Here is a 14,078-nt window from a genome sequence, read left to right on the forward strand (position 1 = left end):
ACATAAAACACACGCACATACATAAGATGTGGTTGAGCAACATGATTTGTTATGTGGTTTGAATTAAATGATAAAAAAAAGGTTGAATTCCTGATATTTTGTCCAAATCTGTGAAACATCTCTCTTTTAGGTCAAACTAGTGGTCAGACACACACGCACCAAAAAAGAAAAAAGGAAAGAAATAATCGCATCTCATTTCTGAACTTGAAGTCTGCATAAGTTGAAGCTTAAAGCTCTTGAAAATGACGGTTATGTTCATTTCAATTTTTTTTTTTGGGGATGGGGGGTGGGGCTGTGGGGGAGTTGTTATTGAAATAGAGGTTCTCCATTTTCTCTCATCACTTGTTCCCAATCATTATTCTTTAATTGGTTCATATTTGTTTCTAAAATGAAAATGGCCTCACAGTTTTCATGATAAAATAAGAACTGAATGGAGAAATAACTTGAGTGTCCTAAATCTTAATGCAGATTTTCAATTCTTGATTACTCCCCCCCCTTTTTTGTGTAAAGGAAACCCTTGTTTCTCTCTTGAGTATTTAGTGGTTGGTTTTAAAATTTTCAATTTGTTTAATGATTTTGTATCAGGGTTGCATTGAATGTATTCTTTAAAAAATAAAAAGAAGAAGAAGAAGAAAAAGGAGAATTTTTTATTCTCCTGAAGATCATTCAATGCCCCCTAAATGATCATCTTCATCATGGTGTTGTGGCACTATGTTCCTCTCTGCCTTTAATACTTACTAGACTTATGACGGAGGGAAACATTGGAGGCAATTTTCAGAGTAGCAGTGTGAGGGAGGACAATATAGTAAGTTAATACACATTTGAAACGTATTAACAAAATAGCATCTCGAGTTTTAGAAACTCGAGTTTCATTTTAAAACTCGAGTCCCAAACACTCGTTTTGTACTTGATGACTTGGATAGCAAATGCCAGGAACGCCACATAGATCTCGAGTCTGTAAGACTCGATTTCTAACAAATCAAAATTGAGTGCTAGAGACTCGATTTTCTTAGTGGAAAACGTGGAAATTGAGTCGGTAAGACTCGAGTTCCACAGACATACAAACAACAAAGAGGGAAACCTAGTAGAATGTTAAAGAAGCAGAACGTTGAAGAAGAGAGAAACCCAGTAGAAGAAAAACCCAGTAGAAGAAGAATAGAACGAAGATGAAGAAGAAGAAAGAAACCCAGGAAAGTGAAGAAACCCACGAAGATGAAGAAACCTAGAACGATCTGACGACGAAGAACAGAGGAAGAACATATTGAACGATTGGACGACACTGGAGCTCCGATTAGACGATTGAACGTTGGGTGGGCAATTAGACGATCTGGTCTTCAGATCTGCACGAAGAAGAACGCTAGGTCTGACTGAGAAGAATGTGAGGAAGATGAAGTATTAAGTACAAGAAGACGAAGGATGATCTAAAAGGGAAAAATGGTGGAACTCAAGTTTCTAAAACTCGAGTTCTACGTGGAATTTTTTCCACGTCAGATTCTACCGCTTGGGTCTCAAGTTTTGAAAACTCGAGCTCTACCATTAAACTCGATGCTAGTTTCCCAGTTTCTTTTGCAACAATACAACTAACTATATTCTTAAGAAAATTAACGCTAAATGGAAAAAAAATTTTGGAAACATTGTGTTTTATTCTTTACTTGACGAAGGCTTATTGTTACATAATCAAATTTCTGTTTCAATGTGGCGTCTCTTGAATTGTTTCAAAGAGTTTTGCTCAACATTTTATATTGAATTTCAATCAAGTCTAATTAATGTAGGTGTTGAAGCAGGTAATTGGAATCGATCTGCTGTCCCAGTCTCTTTTGCCAGTAATAGTGGAGCTTGCAGAGGATAGACACTGGAGGGTTCGGCTTGCAATAATAGAATATATACCTTTGTTGGCAAGTCAATTGGGTGTAGGATTTTTTGATGACAAGCTTGGTGCTCTTTGCATGCAATGGTTAAAATATAAGGTTTGTGAAGATTTGGGTTATTGACCACTATGTCAGATTCGATGCACTTATGATTTAGTTCTATCTTGTTATCTGTTTTGATTCACAGTTTCCACTAATGGAGTAAAACTATATACTGAATGCCAATCCATTTAATTTTCTCCTTGAAACTGTGATCTTCCTCATTGTTATTGTTATTTTTTGGAAACACTATTATTCTTTGGTAAGAAGGGAAATCCTTTTTGTAGGATCTGTGAATATTATATGAGAACTAGTATTTAAGGTTATGGGACTCCTGGAGTGGTAAGAGTGCGGCATTGAAAAAGGTGCGGGGTGTAGGTTCTGACAAGCTTTGTTGGAAGCTAGTCAGCAGGCGAGGTTTTGAGGTGAGTGGGTATTATCACTCCCTTCCCCCCCCCCCCCGACTGCCACTCCCTTCCCTTGGAAAATGATTTGGCAATCGAAGGTTCCCCTGTGTTGCTTTTTTCTCTTAGACTGCTGCTCTAGGCAAGATTCTTACTATTGATAATCTTCAGAAAAGGCACTTTGTTGTTCTTGAGTGGTGTTATATGTGCAAAAGGTGTGGGGAATCTGTAGATCATCTCCTCCTTCACTGTTCTTTAGCTTATGAGATGTGGAGCATGGTCTTTTGCTTGTTTGGTATTTGTTGGGCAGCTTCACTTATTGTAAAAGTTCCTGTTTTCTGCTTTTGTCTTTTAAAATGGGAAAATCCAATTTTCAATTTTGAAAATGGAATAGATAACTTGTCTATACTTAGAACAGATTGTTTTGGCTGCATCAAGTTCTAAAAATTTCAATTTGATTGTGGAATTCGTTATGGGAGGTTCTACATTTGTCTTCATTGAATCTAAAACCTTTGAGTTTGCTCTTGAGGAAGGGGGTTCATTTTTCTTTTTACGTATTTAGGAAAGACGTAGGAATACCTTTAGTTTTGTCTGTATGGGTAAGGAGAGTGCGAAAGTATTTTGTTTCACGTTGAGGAGCTGCCATCTAAGCAAAAGCCGGGTCAGTTTGCGAGAAATGTTAGGGAGGGAGATAGAATCCTTATCCTTCAGTTGGGGTCCAATGCCCATAGCACCTTTTGTTGTTCTCTGAATTAGACAAAGGCCGCTGGAGGGGATCCATTGTCATACCGGAAGGGAACTTGGGGAGTGGATGGAGAGGGTTTGGAGTCCATTTGAGGAAGACAATCCTTCCGATTTATCAGAATTTCAGTGTTAAGCATAGGAGGGCCAACACGAAACCGGTGGGGGTGGCGGAGAAGTTCCGGTAGAACTATGAAGGATTTGAAAACAGAGGGAAGGAGATAGTGTCAGGTTCCCAAATTTCGAAACCGTATTTTTCTTGGGGAGGTATCTCCGGGATTGAGAAAGATTATGATGGAGCGGTTGTCACGTCGGTCACTAATGACGATGCGTGTAGCAGTGGTAATGTATCGTTGACCTTGGAGATTTCCTTGCGCGTGGAACGTGGGAATGAAGGGAAGTGGCATGTGATTTCTTCTATGATCAATGTGGTGGGCTTGGTTGCTGTGAAGCCCAATGGTGACAATAAACTACACAGTTTTAAAACTGTGTCAACGAATGATTGTGGGCCAGGTTTTAAACAAGTGGTTGCCGTGAAGCCCAGTGGTGACAATAATTTACATATTTTAAAACTGTATTATCAAACGGTAGAGGGCCAAGTTTTAAAAAAGTGGTAACAAATGGTAGTGGGCCAAGGCCCCATGCTTCTTGGAAGCCCAAAACCCAAGTTGGGCATCATAAGATTTTGCCTCACAAGCCTAAGACTAAGTTACAACGTTCCAGAACAATACCCACCCTCTTTTTATCAGATGAAACTCCGTCTAGTGTGGTTTCGATTGAGAGCTCCTCTCCTGCTTGCAACTCCGATGTTTAGTTGTGTGAGTCTTCACCTCAGCCAAACGACTCGGGTTCTCACGATTTGGGGATCGGGTCTTCACTTTCTGTTTCTGTGAACCCTCCAATTGCTAGCACTTCTCTCTCGGTGCCTCTGAATGTGATTCCTGGGTTTGGGTCTTTGGCGCCTTCCACCATCTCTGCATGTGACGCTGACTTTGGGCTTCTGCCGATGCTTTCAAGCATGCTGCCAGATCAGTCGCCCCTCTACACACATACGGTGGGTATTAGTTCTCCGATGAGTGTCACGGCTGGTATGGGGTCGGAAGAAGGGAATTTCGAGGCTGATTCAGTAAAGTCTTCTCAGCAAGCAGTGGGATCGGAGAAGACTGATCAGTTTTCCACCGTAGCACCACATGATTTTGGTCCTAGAATTAGTGATTATGTTCGGAATTTGAGTAGAAAATGGGGTAATTCCAAAGATTGGATGCTTGAACTTCGGGATGGGAGGAAAATAGTTATTCCACTTTCAGCTTATTGTTCTCCTAATTCCGTGTCAGATCAGCATGCTTCGGAGGGTGTAATTAATCCAAGCATGGCTTCTCTTTTTAATGAGGGACAAATTATCAGTTGGGTTTTGAAGTGTGATGGTGTTGTGGGCTTTGTTGACTCTGAGGTTGGGTCAGAGGGTGAGGATGGGGTCTCTGAGAAGGGTTTGTTGAATTGGGAACATTTAGGTGAACCACTAGAAGTGGCACCTTTGGCTATGGATACTCCAGGGGTTATGGAGATCCCTACAGTTGAGGCGGTTGAGGAGAGAGGGGGTACGGTGGATGTAGATAATACCAAGTTGTCACAATGGGTAACCAATAGAATTAAAGCTTTCCAGAGATCTGTTGGGACCTCGTTGGAGGGCTTTGAAGAACAAGTTATAGGTTTGCTCTTAGCTTTAGAAGCTCGAAGAAAAAAGAGGATGGTTGATGTAGCCTCTCAGAGGAAGATGGTTAAGGCTAGGCATAAAGGACATCGTGAATTAAAGAATTTATTGAGTTCTTGGGGTGAGGAGAATGAGTCAGAAAGGAGTAGGAGTGCTACTAGGGAGTGGGCTGTGGTAGTGCATAAATGAATCTGAGAGTTGTTTCATGGAATGTGAGAGGGTTGAATGAGCAGGATAAGCGGCTCCGGGTTAGAAATTTGATCCGTAAGTGGAAAGTAGATATTGTTTATCAACAAGAAACTAAGATGGAGTTAATTAATAGGGGTGTTATTTGTAGTTTGTGGGGAGGTCAACATGTGGATTGGCTCTACTTAGGCTCTGTGGGTGCTTCAGGTGGGGTGTTATTGATGTGGGACAACAGGGTTGTGGAGAAGTTGGAGGAAGTGGTGGGTCGCTTCTCAGTCTCTTGTAAATTAAAAAATGTGGTGGATCATTTTGTTTGGGCTTTTACTGGTGTTTATGGACCCAATTGTGATAGAGATAGATGTTTCTTATGGGAGGAGTTATCTGGCATTTGTAGTTAGTGGGATGTGCCTTGGTGTGTGGGAGGTGATTTTAATGTGGTGCGGTTTCCTTCTGAACGTTCTGGGCCAGTAAATTTCTCTACTGCTATGCATCGGTTTTCAGCCTTTATCTCAGAGCAAAGCCTTATTGATCTGCCGCTGGTTGGGGGGAATTTCACTTGGTCTAGTTCTAGAGAGGTGGCTTCAAGATCTAAATTGGACAGATTCCTTTTGTCAGTAGACTGGGAGGAGAAATTTCCATTTGTTTGTCAACGACGTCTATCTGGGTTGCTCTCTGACCATTTTCCAATCCTACTGGAGGCTGGGAATTTTCTTGTAGGCAAAAAACCTTTTAAGTTCGAGAACATGTGGTTAAAGGATGAGGGCTTTTTGGAAAGGGTGCGTTCTTGGTGGGAGTCCTATCACTTCCAAGACTCTCCTAGCTATTCTTTGGCAAACAAACTGAAGATGTTGAAATTGGATTTGAAGAGATGGAATGTGGAGGAGTTTGGCAATATAGGCCTTAGGGTGCAGATTATGTGGAAGGATCTCAAGGTGTTGGAAGTTATCGAGGTTAATCGTGTTCTTTCAGCGGAGGAAAGTATGGAAAAGGATTGAATTCGTGAAGAGCTAGAAAAATCAACCTTGTTGGAAGAAATCTGCTGGAGGCAGAAATCTAGGGCTCTTTTTCTTAAGGAGGGTGATAGGAACACCAAATTTTTTCATCGTATTGCAAATTCTCATAGAAGACACAATACCATCGATAGGCTTAAGGTGGATGGAGAGTTATCCACGGATCAGGGGATCATTGAGGGGAGCATTTCTCATTTCTATAGGCAGTTATACTTGGAGAATGAGGTCCATGGACCTCTCTTGGATGAGGTTGTTTTTCCCAGCATTTCTGTGGAAGAGGCCAACTGGCTAGACAGACCCTTTATTGAGGATGAAGTTTTTAGAGTGGTCCATGATTTCAATGGTGATAAAGCGCCTGGTCCGGATGGTTTTACAATGGCATTTTTTCAGTCTTGTTGGTGTTTGATGAAAACTGAAATTATGGATGTGTTTCATAAATTTCATGCCCACGCGGTGTTTGAAAAGAGTATCAATGCTACTTTCCTTGCTCTCATTCCTAAGAAAATTGATGCTGTGGATGTCAAAGACTTTAAGCCTATTAGTTTGGTGGGAGGGTTGTACAAGATTATTGCTAAGGTGTTAGCCAATCGTATGCGTAGGGTGGTACATGGTATTATTTCAGAATCTCAGAATGCCTTCCTAAAAGGTCGTCATATTTTGGATTCTGCCCTGTCCTTATTGCTTCTGAGTGTTTAGACAGTAGATTGAAGGCAGGAGTTCCGGGGGTGTTATGCAAGCTGGATATCGAGAAAGCTTACGACCATGTGAATTGGGAGTTTCTCTTGTTTTTGTTGCAACAGTGTGGTTTTTCCGACAAGTGGAGAAGGTGGATTAGGTGTTGTATATCAACTGTTAAATTCTCCATTTTGATCAATGGTTGCCCATCTGACTTTTTTGGGAGTTCTAGAGGTCTGAGGCAAGGTGATCCGCTTTCCCCTTTTCTCTTTGACCTTGTCATGGAGGCGTTGAGCCGTATGTTGAGTGCTGCTATGGCAGTAGGACAGTTTTCGGGCTTCTCAGTGGGGAATGCAAATGGTTCCTTGATGATAGTGTCTCATTTGTTGTTTACGGATGATACTCTTATTTTCTGTGATGCTGACAACAGTCATATAACAGCTCTGCGTGGGATTCTTTCTAGATTTGAGGAGGTGTCAGGGCTAAAAATTAATCTTGGAAAGTCTGAGTTGGTTCTAGTTGGAGATGTGCCTAATCTGCATGAGCTAGTGGAGATTTTGGGCTATAGAGAGTCTGCTCTTCCGTTGAAATATTTAGGTTTTCCGTTGGGTGCTACCTTTAAAGATAAGACGGTTTGGAATCTTATTTTGGAGAAGATGGAGCGAAGGCTAGCTGGTTAAGAGATTGTATTTATCTAAGGGGGCAAGGTTACCCTTATTAAGAGCACTCTCTCTAGCTTGCCTACTTATTTTCTTTCTCTCCTTCCTATCCTAGTTAAGGTGGCCAAGCGGATGGAGGAATTACAAAGAAATTTTCTTTGGAATGGTATTGGTGATGAACGTAAACTTCATTTAGTAAATTGGTCACAGGTCTGTACGCTAGTGAAGAATGGAGGGCTAGGCATTCGGTGCTTGAGAAGGTTTAATTTTGCCCTATTAGCCAAATGGTTGTGGCGTTATGGTGTGGAGAATGATGCCCTTTGGAGAAGGGTCATTAGGGCGAAGTATGGGAATGACTGGGGTGGTTGGTGTACTAAATCTGTCTCTGGGGCTTATGGTGCTTGTATGTGGAAATCCATTCGAAGTGGTCGTCATCACAATATAGTGATTTGGAGGATGGTGCCGCACTGTTTGATGTGGTGTATCATGCGGGAACGGAGTTCTAGAAGCTTTGAGGGTCGCGAGCAGTCTATTTCTAAGTTTAAGTCTTTTTTCTTCTTTTCTCTTCTCGAATGGTGTTTAGTTTTACCATCTTTTTCTCGTCTTTCCCTTCCTGTTTTGTATGATCATTGTAATTTGGTTTCCTGATGTTTTTGCCTCTTTAGTACATTTCCTATGTACGGGGTTGTGTTCTTCTTTTATATATATTTTTCATTACTTATCAAAAAAAAAAAAAAAAGATTGGGGAATCTGGGTAAAGGAGGAAGAAGTGTTTTAACCCAATTAGATTTGAGTTGGTTGGGTAACCTTGTTGGGACCCTAATTTTCCACCGGAAGATATTCCATAGTATACTTGTTTCCATTAAGTAATCACATGTTATTTGGTCCAACCATGAGAAGCTTTGTATATTGGTTTTTTATTTATTTATTTATTTTTTAATTTTGTTGTTTTGGCTAAAGTACTTTAATGTCTGAGCCTTGCAATAACAGGCATGATCATGCAATATTGACTGGCTAGCATCTTAATAATGTATAATATTTATTTTACTAAATTTATTGGTATGGGTTATAGGTTTACTCAATTCGTGATGCGGCAGCAAATAATATGAAATGCCTTGCAGAAGAGTTTGGCCCAGAGTGGGCAATGCAGCACATAATTCCACAGGTTCTTCTGATCAGATGTTACTATATAATTGATGTTAGATAGTATATTACTACTATTATTATTATTATTATTTTTTGTTGACATTTCCCCTAGAAAAGATTAAATTCTGATGTAGGTGCATGGCATGGATATGAGGTGGCTGACTGCAAATTTATTATTTTAAATTTTTTTGAATTGGTCTTTGATATAAGTATTATGGGTTGTTCTGAACCCAAATAATGCCAGAATATAACTGTCTTTGTCATGTATTCATGCCATTTATCAAAAAACAAAGCTTATATTCATGCCTTCATGTCTTCTGCAAATGAAACCTAATTCTTTGTCCAAATCCTGCCATTGACATGCTAGAGTACCTAAGTTTTTTGTCATGGTGCTTTACTTATGTATTTATTTTCCATAAGAACAAGAAGATATTTTGAGTGAAAGAGAATTATAAGTTGGTAAAGAAAAGAAGCCCCTTAACCTCAAGAATTAATAAAGCCAAGGCAATACTTCTCTGACCACTAGCATCAGAAAGGAACTAGAATTACCTCTCAGCTCTAAATTCCTCAACCTCTATTGTGAAAGAGAAGGTATCCTCAATTGCATTTAGCAACTCTTAAGGGCCTTGAAAAGATATGTACTTCAATTTATAACATCGATCATTCATCATCCAATGCCTTAGAGGAAGTCTAATTATTAATATGATCTCCCCGCACTCTACTTGAGTGTGTCGTTTATTTCAAACACTTATAATTAGGAGGCTGATGCCAAGAGCTTGTAGCTCAGTGACAATTGAATTATAAAAAATGATCGGATGTTGATGAGCTGTCCTATCTTTCTCTTCCTCTTGTGGTATCAGTTTATCTTCTTGAAAGATATAGAAGGTTTTAGATCCTTCTTCCTAGTGGTGACTTGACTTTGTCTTGTCTGTTTTTATTTATTTATTTTGGATACCTCAGTTTCTGGTTTTGACCCTAAATAAGATATGCAAGATGTATATGCCTTCCAAGGATAAGTCTTTTCTCTTTGTGATTGTCAAGAAGACAAATAACTTGATCTACTTTAAAATGAGGGGACCTTAGAAGTGCACCTCCCTAGAGGTTGTGCGTATTTTGTGTGAAGAGATTGAAAAGATTTTAACCACTGGGGGATGGCGTGGGTTGCTCCTCTCATACTTCGTAAATAATTATGAAATTGAGTTAAAGAAACTATCTAAGGATTATTTTCTCCCACTGGGGGATGGCGTGGGTTTGTGATATACTCATCTAATACGTTTCTTCTTTATAGTACTTATCATTTGAGATTTTATGTTACATACATACTTCATCTTGTTAGGTTTACTGAATTAGATTCTATATGTTACGTACATTATTTCATCTTGTTAGGTTTACATAAGTAGAATTCTGTGCCATCCTACCTCTCTGTGTATTGCCATAAGAGACATTCTTTAATGACCACATTCTAATTGTGCAGTACTCCCATTTATTTTAAATATTTTTTACATGGGAAATATTGGCCCCTTTAGCATTATTATTATTATTTTCTATTTATGCTCTATTTTATTTCATGTACATTTTTTCCTTAAAAAATTATTATTAGTGCTATTCTTATTTAAGGATGTTTACCTATCTCCTGTCTTTGGTGTAGTTTTGTTTTAAACAAATTGGAATTTTCCTACAGGTCTTAGACATGATTAACAACCCACACTACTTGTACCGGATGACTATTCTACATGCAATTTCTCAAAAGATAGGTAAAGTTGATGGGTTCTCAACCTTGGTTGTGTACATCTTTCTTTTTGTTTGTTATGACTTGGACTGCAGAGTTGACAATTGCATTTTACAGGGTTCCCAACATCAAGTTCAATGTGGCTAAAGTGTTGCAGTCACTTATTCCCATAGTTGATCAGTCGGTGGTGGAGAAGACAATCCGTCCATGTCTGATTGAACTTAGTGAGGATCCAGATGTTGATGTGAGGTTCTTTGCCACCCAAACAATTTCTTGTCTTTTGATTCTTTATGAGCATTTGTCCATAGACTAAGACTACTGTCATGTCAACCTTTAGCTCTAGCTCATATCATGTGTTATGTTTGTTGGATTGTAACCCATTTTATTCTTACATGCTGGGGAACTTAATTAGGGTGCGTTTGTTTTGACAGTAAACCAATTCCGGAAAATATTTTCAGGAAATGAGAATATTTTCGGGAAAGGAAAATATTTTTAGGTGTTTGGTGGCATTTTAAAAAAAACTTTGGAAAATATTTTCAAGTGTTTGGTAACATTATGAAAATACAAATTTTTCACTGATTTTTCACATTTTCTCAACCATTTTCTCACATTCCAAACAAATTTTATAATAAAACATTAAAATCCATGATCTTCTAAACAAACAAAAATCAAATCACCGGCCAAATCAAATTGAGAGAGGGAGGTGAGACAGGGAGGAGGAAGAGTGAGATCGGTGGGGAGGGTTTCTCGCCGGCGCGGCGAGCTCGACGGCGCGAGATCGACGAGATCGACGCGCGATCTGGGCGAGATCGAGGCGCGATCTCGCGCCGTCGATCTCGCCCGCCGCGAGCTCGACGGCGCGAGATCGCGCCTCGATCTCGCCCGGCGCGAGCTCGACGGCGCGAGATCGCACGTCGATCTCGCCCGGCGCGAGCTCGACGGCGCGAGATCGCACGTCGATCTCGCCCGGCGCGAGCTCGACCGCGCGAGATCGCGCCTCGATCTCGCCCTGCGTGAGCTCGACGGCGCGAGATCGCGCCTCGATCTCGCCCGGCGCGAGCTCGCCGGCGAGCCTTTGGGTTGAGGACGGCGTGATCTTGGCTTCCCGGCGATCTCCCTCTAGCTCTCTCTCTCTTTTCTGGTGTGGTTGTTGCTCTCTCCCTCTCCTTCTCTTTCTCTGTGTTTTCCAACGGAAAACTCAATTTGAAGGTAAAATACACATGGAAATTATTTTCCGGGTGGGGAGGGCCTATTTTACGGTCAACGCTTCCTCTTTTCCGTTTGACCAAAATTTCCGGTGTTGCCAAACACCCGCAAATGCTGAAAACATTTTCCGGAATTGGTTTACTGTCAAAACAAACGCACCCTTAGTTGAATCAGTAAACAAATTATAGCTCTGTCCTGTGTTTTTGTGCATAGGACAGGCCTGTCCTATGCACAAAAACACAGGTTACAATACTGCCACGTTTCATCTCCTCGTATTGCATTGCATCCTGAGAACAGGACCGACTAATTGTTTTGTTGAACAAAAAACCAAAGCTCCTGTGTGCTTTTTAGTTTTTACCTTAATTGGCTCTCCAATTTATTTCACAAGATGTAGGTAAAATTAAAACAGCGATTTTAGGAGCAGAATATATGCAAGCTTTACCTATTTTCCTTATGATATTGAGATATATATTGGACGTGGTATGGATATAAAATGCTATTGTTGTCCCAGAAGGTGCAAATAAGTTAAATAACTATCTGTACGTAAAATGAGGAATTATGACAGGTTTCCAATCAAATGTTACTAGACGTGCTTGGGCTGCTACCACCACCAATGACTGAGCAATTGGTGAATTTGGCAGCTGCTTAGATTTTCCACAATGGTGATGATTATTAAAATCTTTAATAGAGTATGGTAATTAGAACATCTCCGGTAAAATATGGCCAAGGCATATTCTGGTTCTGCCATGGCACTCGAAAACTCTGGTACTCTAGTGAAGACAGATTTAAAAGTGCTTCATTGGCTCAACAATCTACCTTGCAAATTCGTGTAGAGGATGTTACTCTGTTAAGCTCATATCACTGTGTTTTCAAACGGACGCTATTTGCGTCTCTTTTGATATATATTTGAAGCTGCCTATGTGATAAAATCTGTTTGCTAAATTTGCTGATTTTGTATCATAAACGTGGATCAAATACTGTCTTGTGAATCTATTCATTTGACCCAAACGTTATCGGTATAATCTAAAACAAAATAAAATAAAGTAATTAGTCAAGAAAAAATGCTAATTACATCTGCATTTTACCCTAAAAGAACTGGTTTAGTCACTATTTATCGTGCTTAATGTTCACTAAATTATTTCAATATCAATGAGTACGGCGGGACAAATAGTTGCCAGAAAAACTGAATAGGAGCCAAGTGGGTGGGGAAGTGCAATATGTTGGGGATAGCCGGTGGTGGAATGAAGTAGTGGATGGTCTTATTGATATCCCAGATTGGGATGCAGCAATGAATTGCAGTCCCGTTGGAGTCTCTAGAAATAACTTTTTGAAGGAAAGTAGTGCAGAATGATCATGGAGGAGGCTCAGTCCTTGTTACAGGAAAACAAACAAGTTGCGTGGTCATCCATGCTCAGACACAGTACCTTCGAACTTGGAAGAGAAGGCGTGTATGAATTATGAACCAGAAACAAGGGCGATGCAGTCAGAGGACTCAGAACCAAGTTGCGCCAAAAGTGAATAGGAAAGTAGACGTGGTGGTAAAACCATCATAGTGTGCTACTGCTCTATTGTCATACATGCATGGAGTACATTGTAATATTTTATATATTAAATAAAGTTTTACCTTTGGCTTATGTTTTTGTATGTTTTGGCAGAAATCATTTTCTGCATTTTCAGTGTTTCGTATGGCAGAAAAGAAAACACTGCTCAACCAAAAACAATGCTAACTAATCGGTTAAAACACATCCTCTCAAACCTAGTCTTTGATACTCATAGTGCTTTTGTTGTGGGAAGATTAATTATCGGTAACATTTTAGTTGCATATGGAATATTCTTGGATGGTATGAAAAAAGAGGGGGTGGGGGTGGGGTGTAAAGTAGGTCAAATGGTCCTTAAAAGTCTTATTACTGGATTGAATGGGAGTTATTTATAAAAAACTCATCACATCTCTAGTTGTTTTTTTTTTGTTTTTTTTTTTTTTTCTAATTGAAAAATTTAGTAATCCCAAATTATAATGAATGCAAAATTTTAACTTTTATCTCAAAAATATAGAAGAGCCTTTGAACACAAGCGTGAGCGCGTGCTCAGAGGCTAATATTCCGTAATTATCTCTTGTTTTCGGCAATTTTATTAATGTGGTAATCAATGTCTTAATGATTGGAAAATGATGCTATAATTCTGTATTAACTTTTAGGGGAGGAAAAAATAGATCCTTTGAATAAATCTAATAAATTTAAATGTACTGAAAATGCATAATGAAATTGTTACTATAAAACTACTTATAAATTACATGTGAAAATATTTATAAAAGCTATTATGAAGAAGTTGATGGATAAATGTAAAAACTTGAAATATTTACATCCAGTGAGCATGATTCATACAACATCAATAAATGAGAATGATTTAACAACTAAGATATATTGTGTCATTTTGACGTAGTACGTTGATCTAATTCTTACTAAACCACCAATATTTTTATGATTGGAAATAAAAATAGATGTGGTTTTTTTTGGTTTTTTTTTTTTTTGTCTTTTTATTTTTGTTAAATGAAATATCCACGTTTGTTTTTGTTTGAGTGTTGTTATAGGTGTTGTTTTTTTATTTATTTTATTTTATTTTATTTAAAATGTAGTGTTTTAATCCTAAAATTTAGCCATGTACTACACATCCATAACAAAAAGTTAAAAAGAGCAAAAAAATTTAA

The 14,078-nt window shown here is 39.1% G+C and overlaps 1 protein-coding gene across 1 annotated transcript; it reads left to right on the forward strand.

Annotated features, from left to right (window-relative positions):
• Positions 1 to 745: 745 nt before the first annotated feature.
• Positions 746 to 10,481, forward strand: LOC142632693 (uncharacterized). Its single transcript, XM_075807058.1, is given in 5 exon segments — positions 746 to 805; positions 1,773 to 1,967; positions 8,366 to 8,458; positions 10,121 to 10,189; positions 10,191 to 10,481. Coding segments are annotated over 5 exon segments (708 nt in total).
• The last annotated feature ends 3,597 nt before the right edge of the window (positions 10,482 to 14,078 follow it).

This window comes from Castanea sativa, chromosome 4, assembly GCF_040712315.1.
Source record: "Castanea sativa cultivar Marrone di Chiusa Pesio chromosome 4, ASM4071231v1".
In the NCBI taxonomy this organism is placed as follows: domain Eukaryota; kingdom Viridiplantae; phylum Streptophyta; class Magnoliopsida; order Fagales; family Fagaceae; genus Castanea; species Castanea sativa.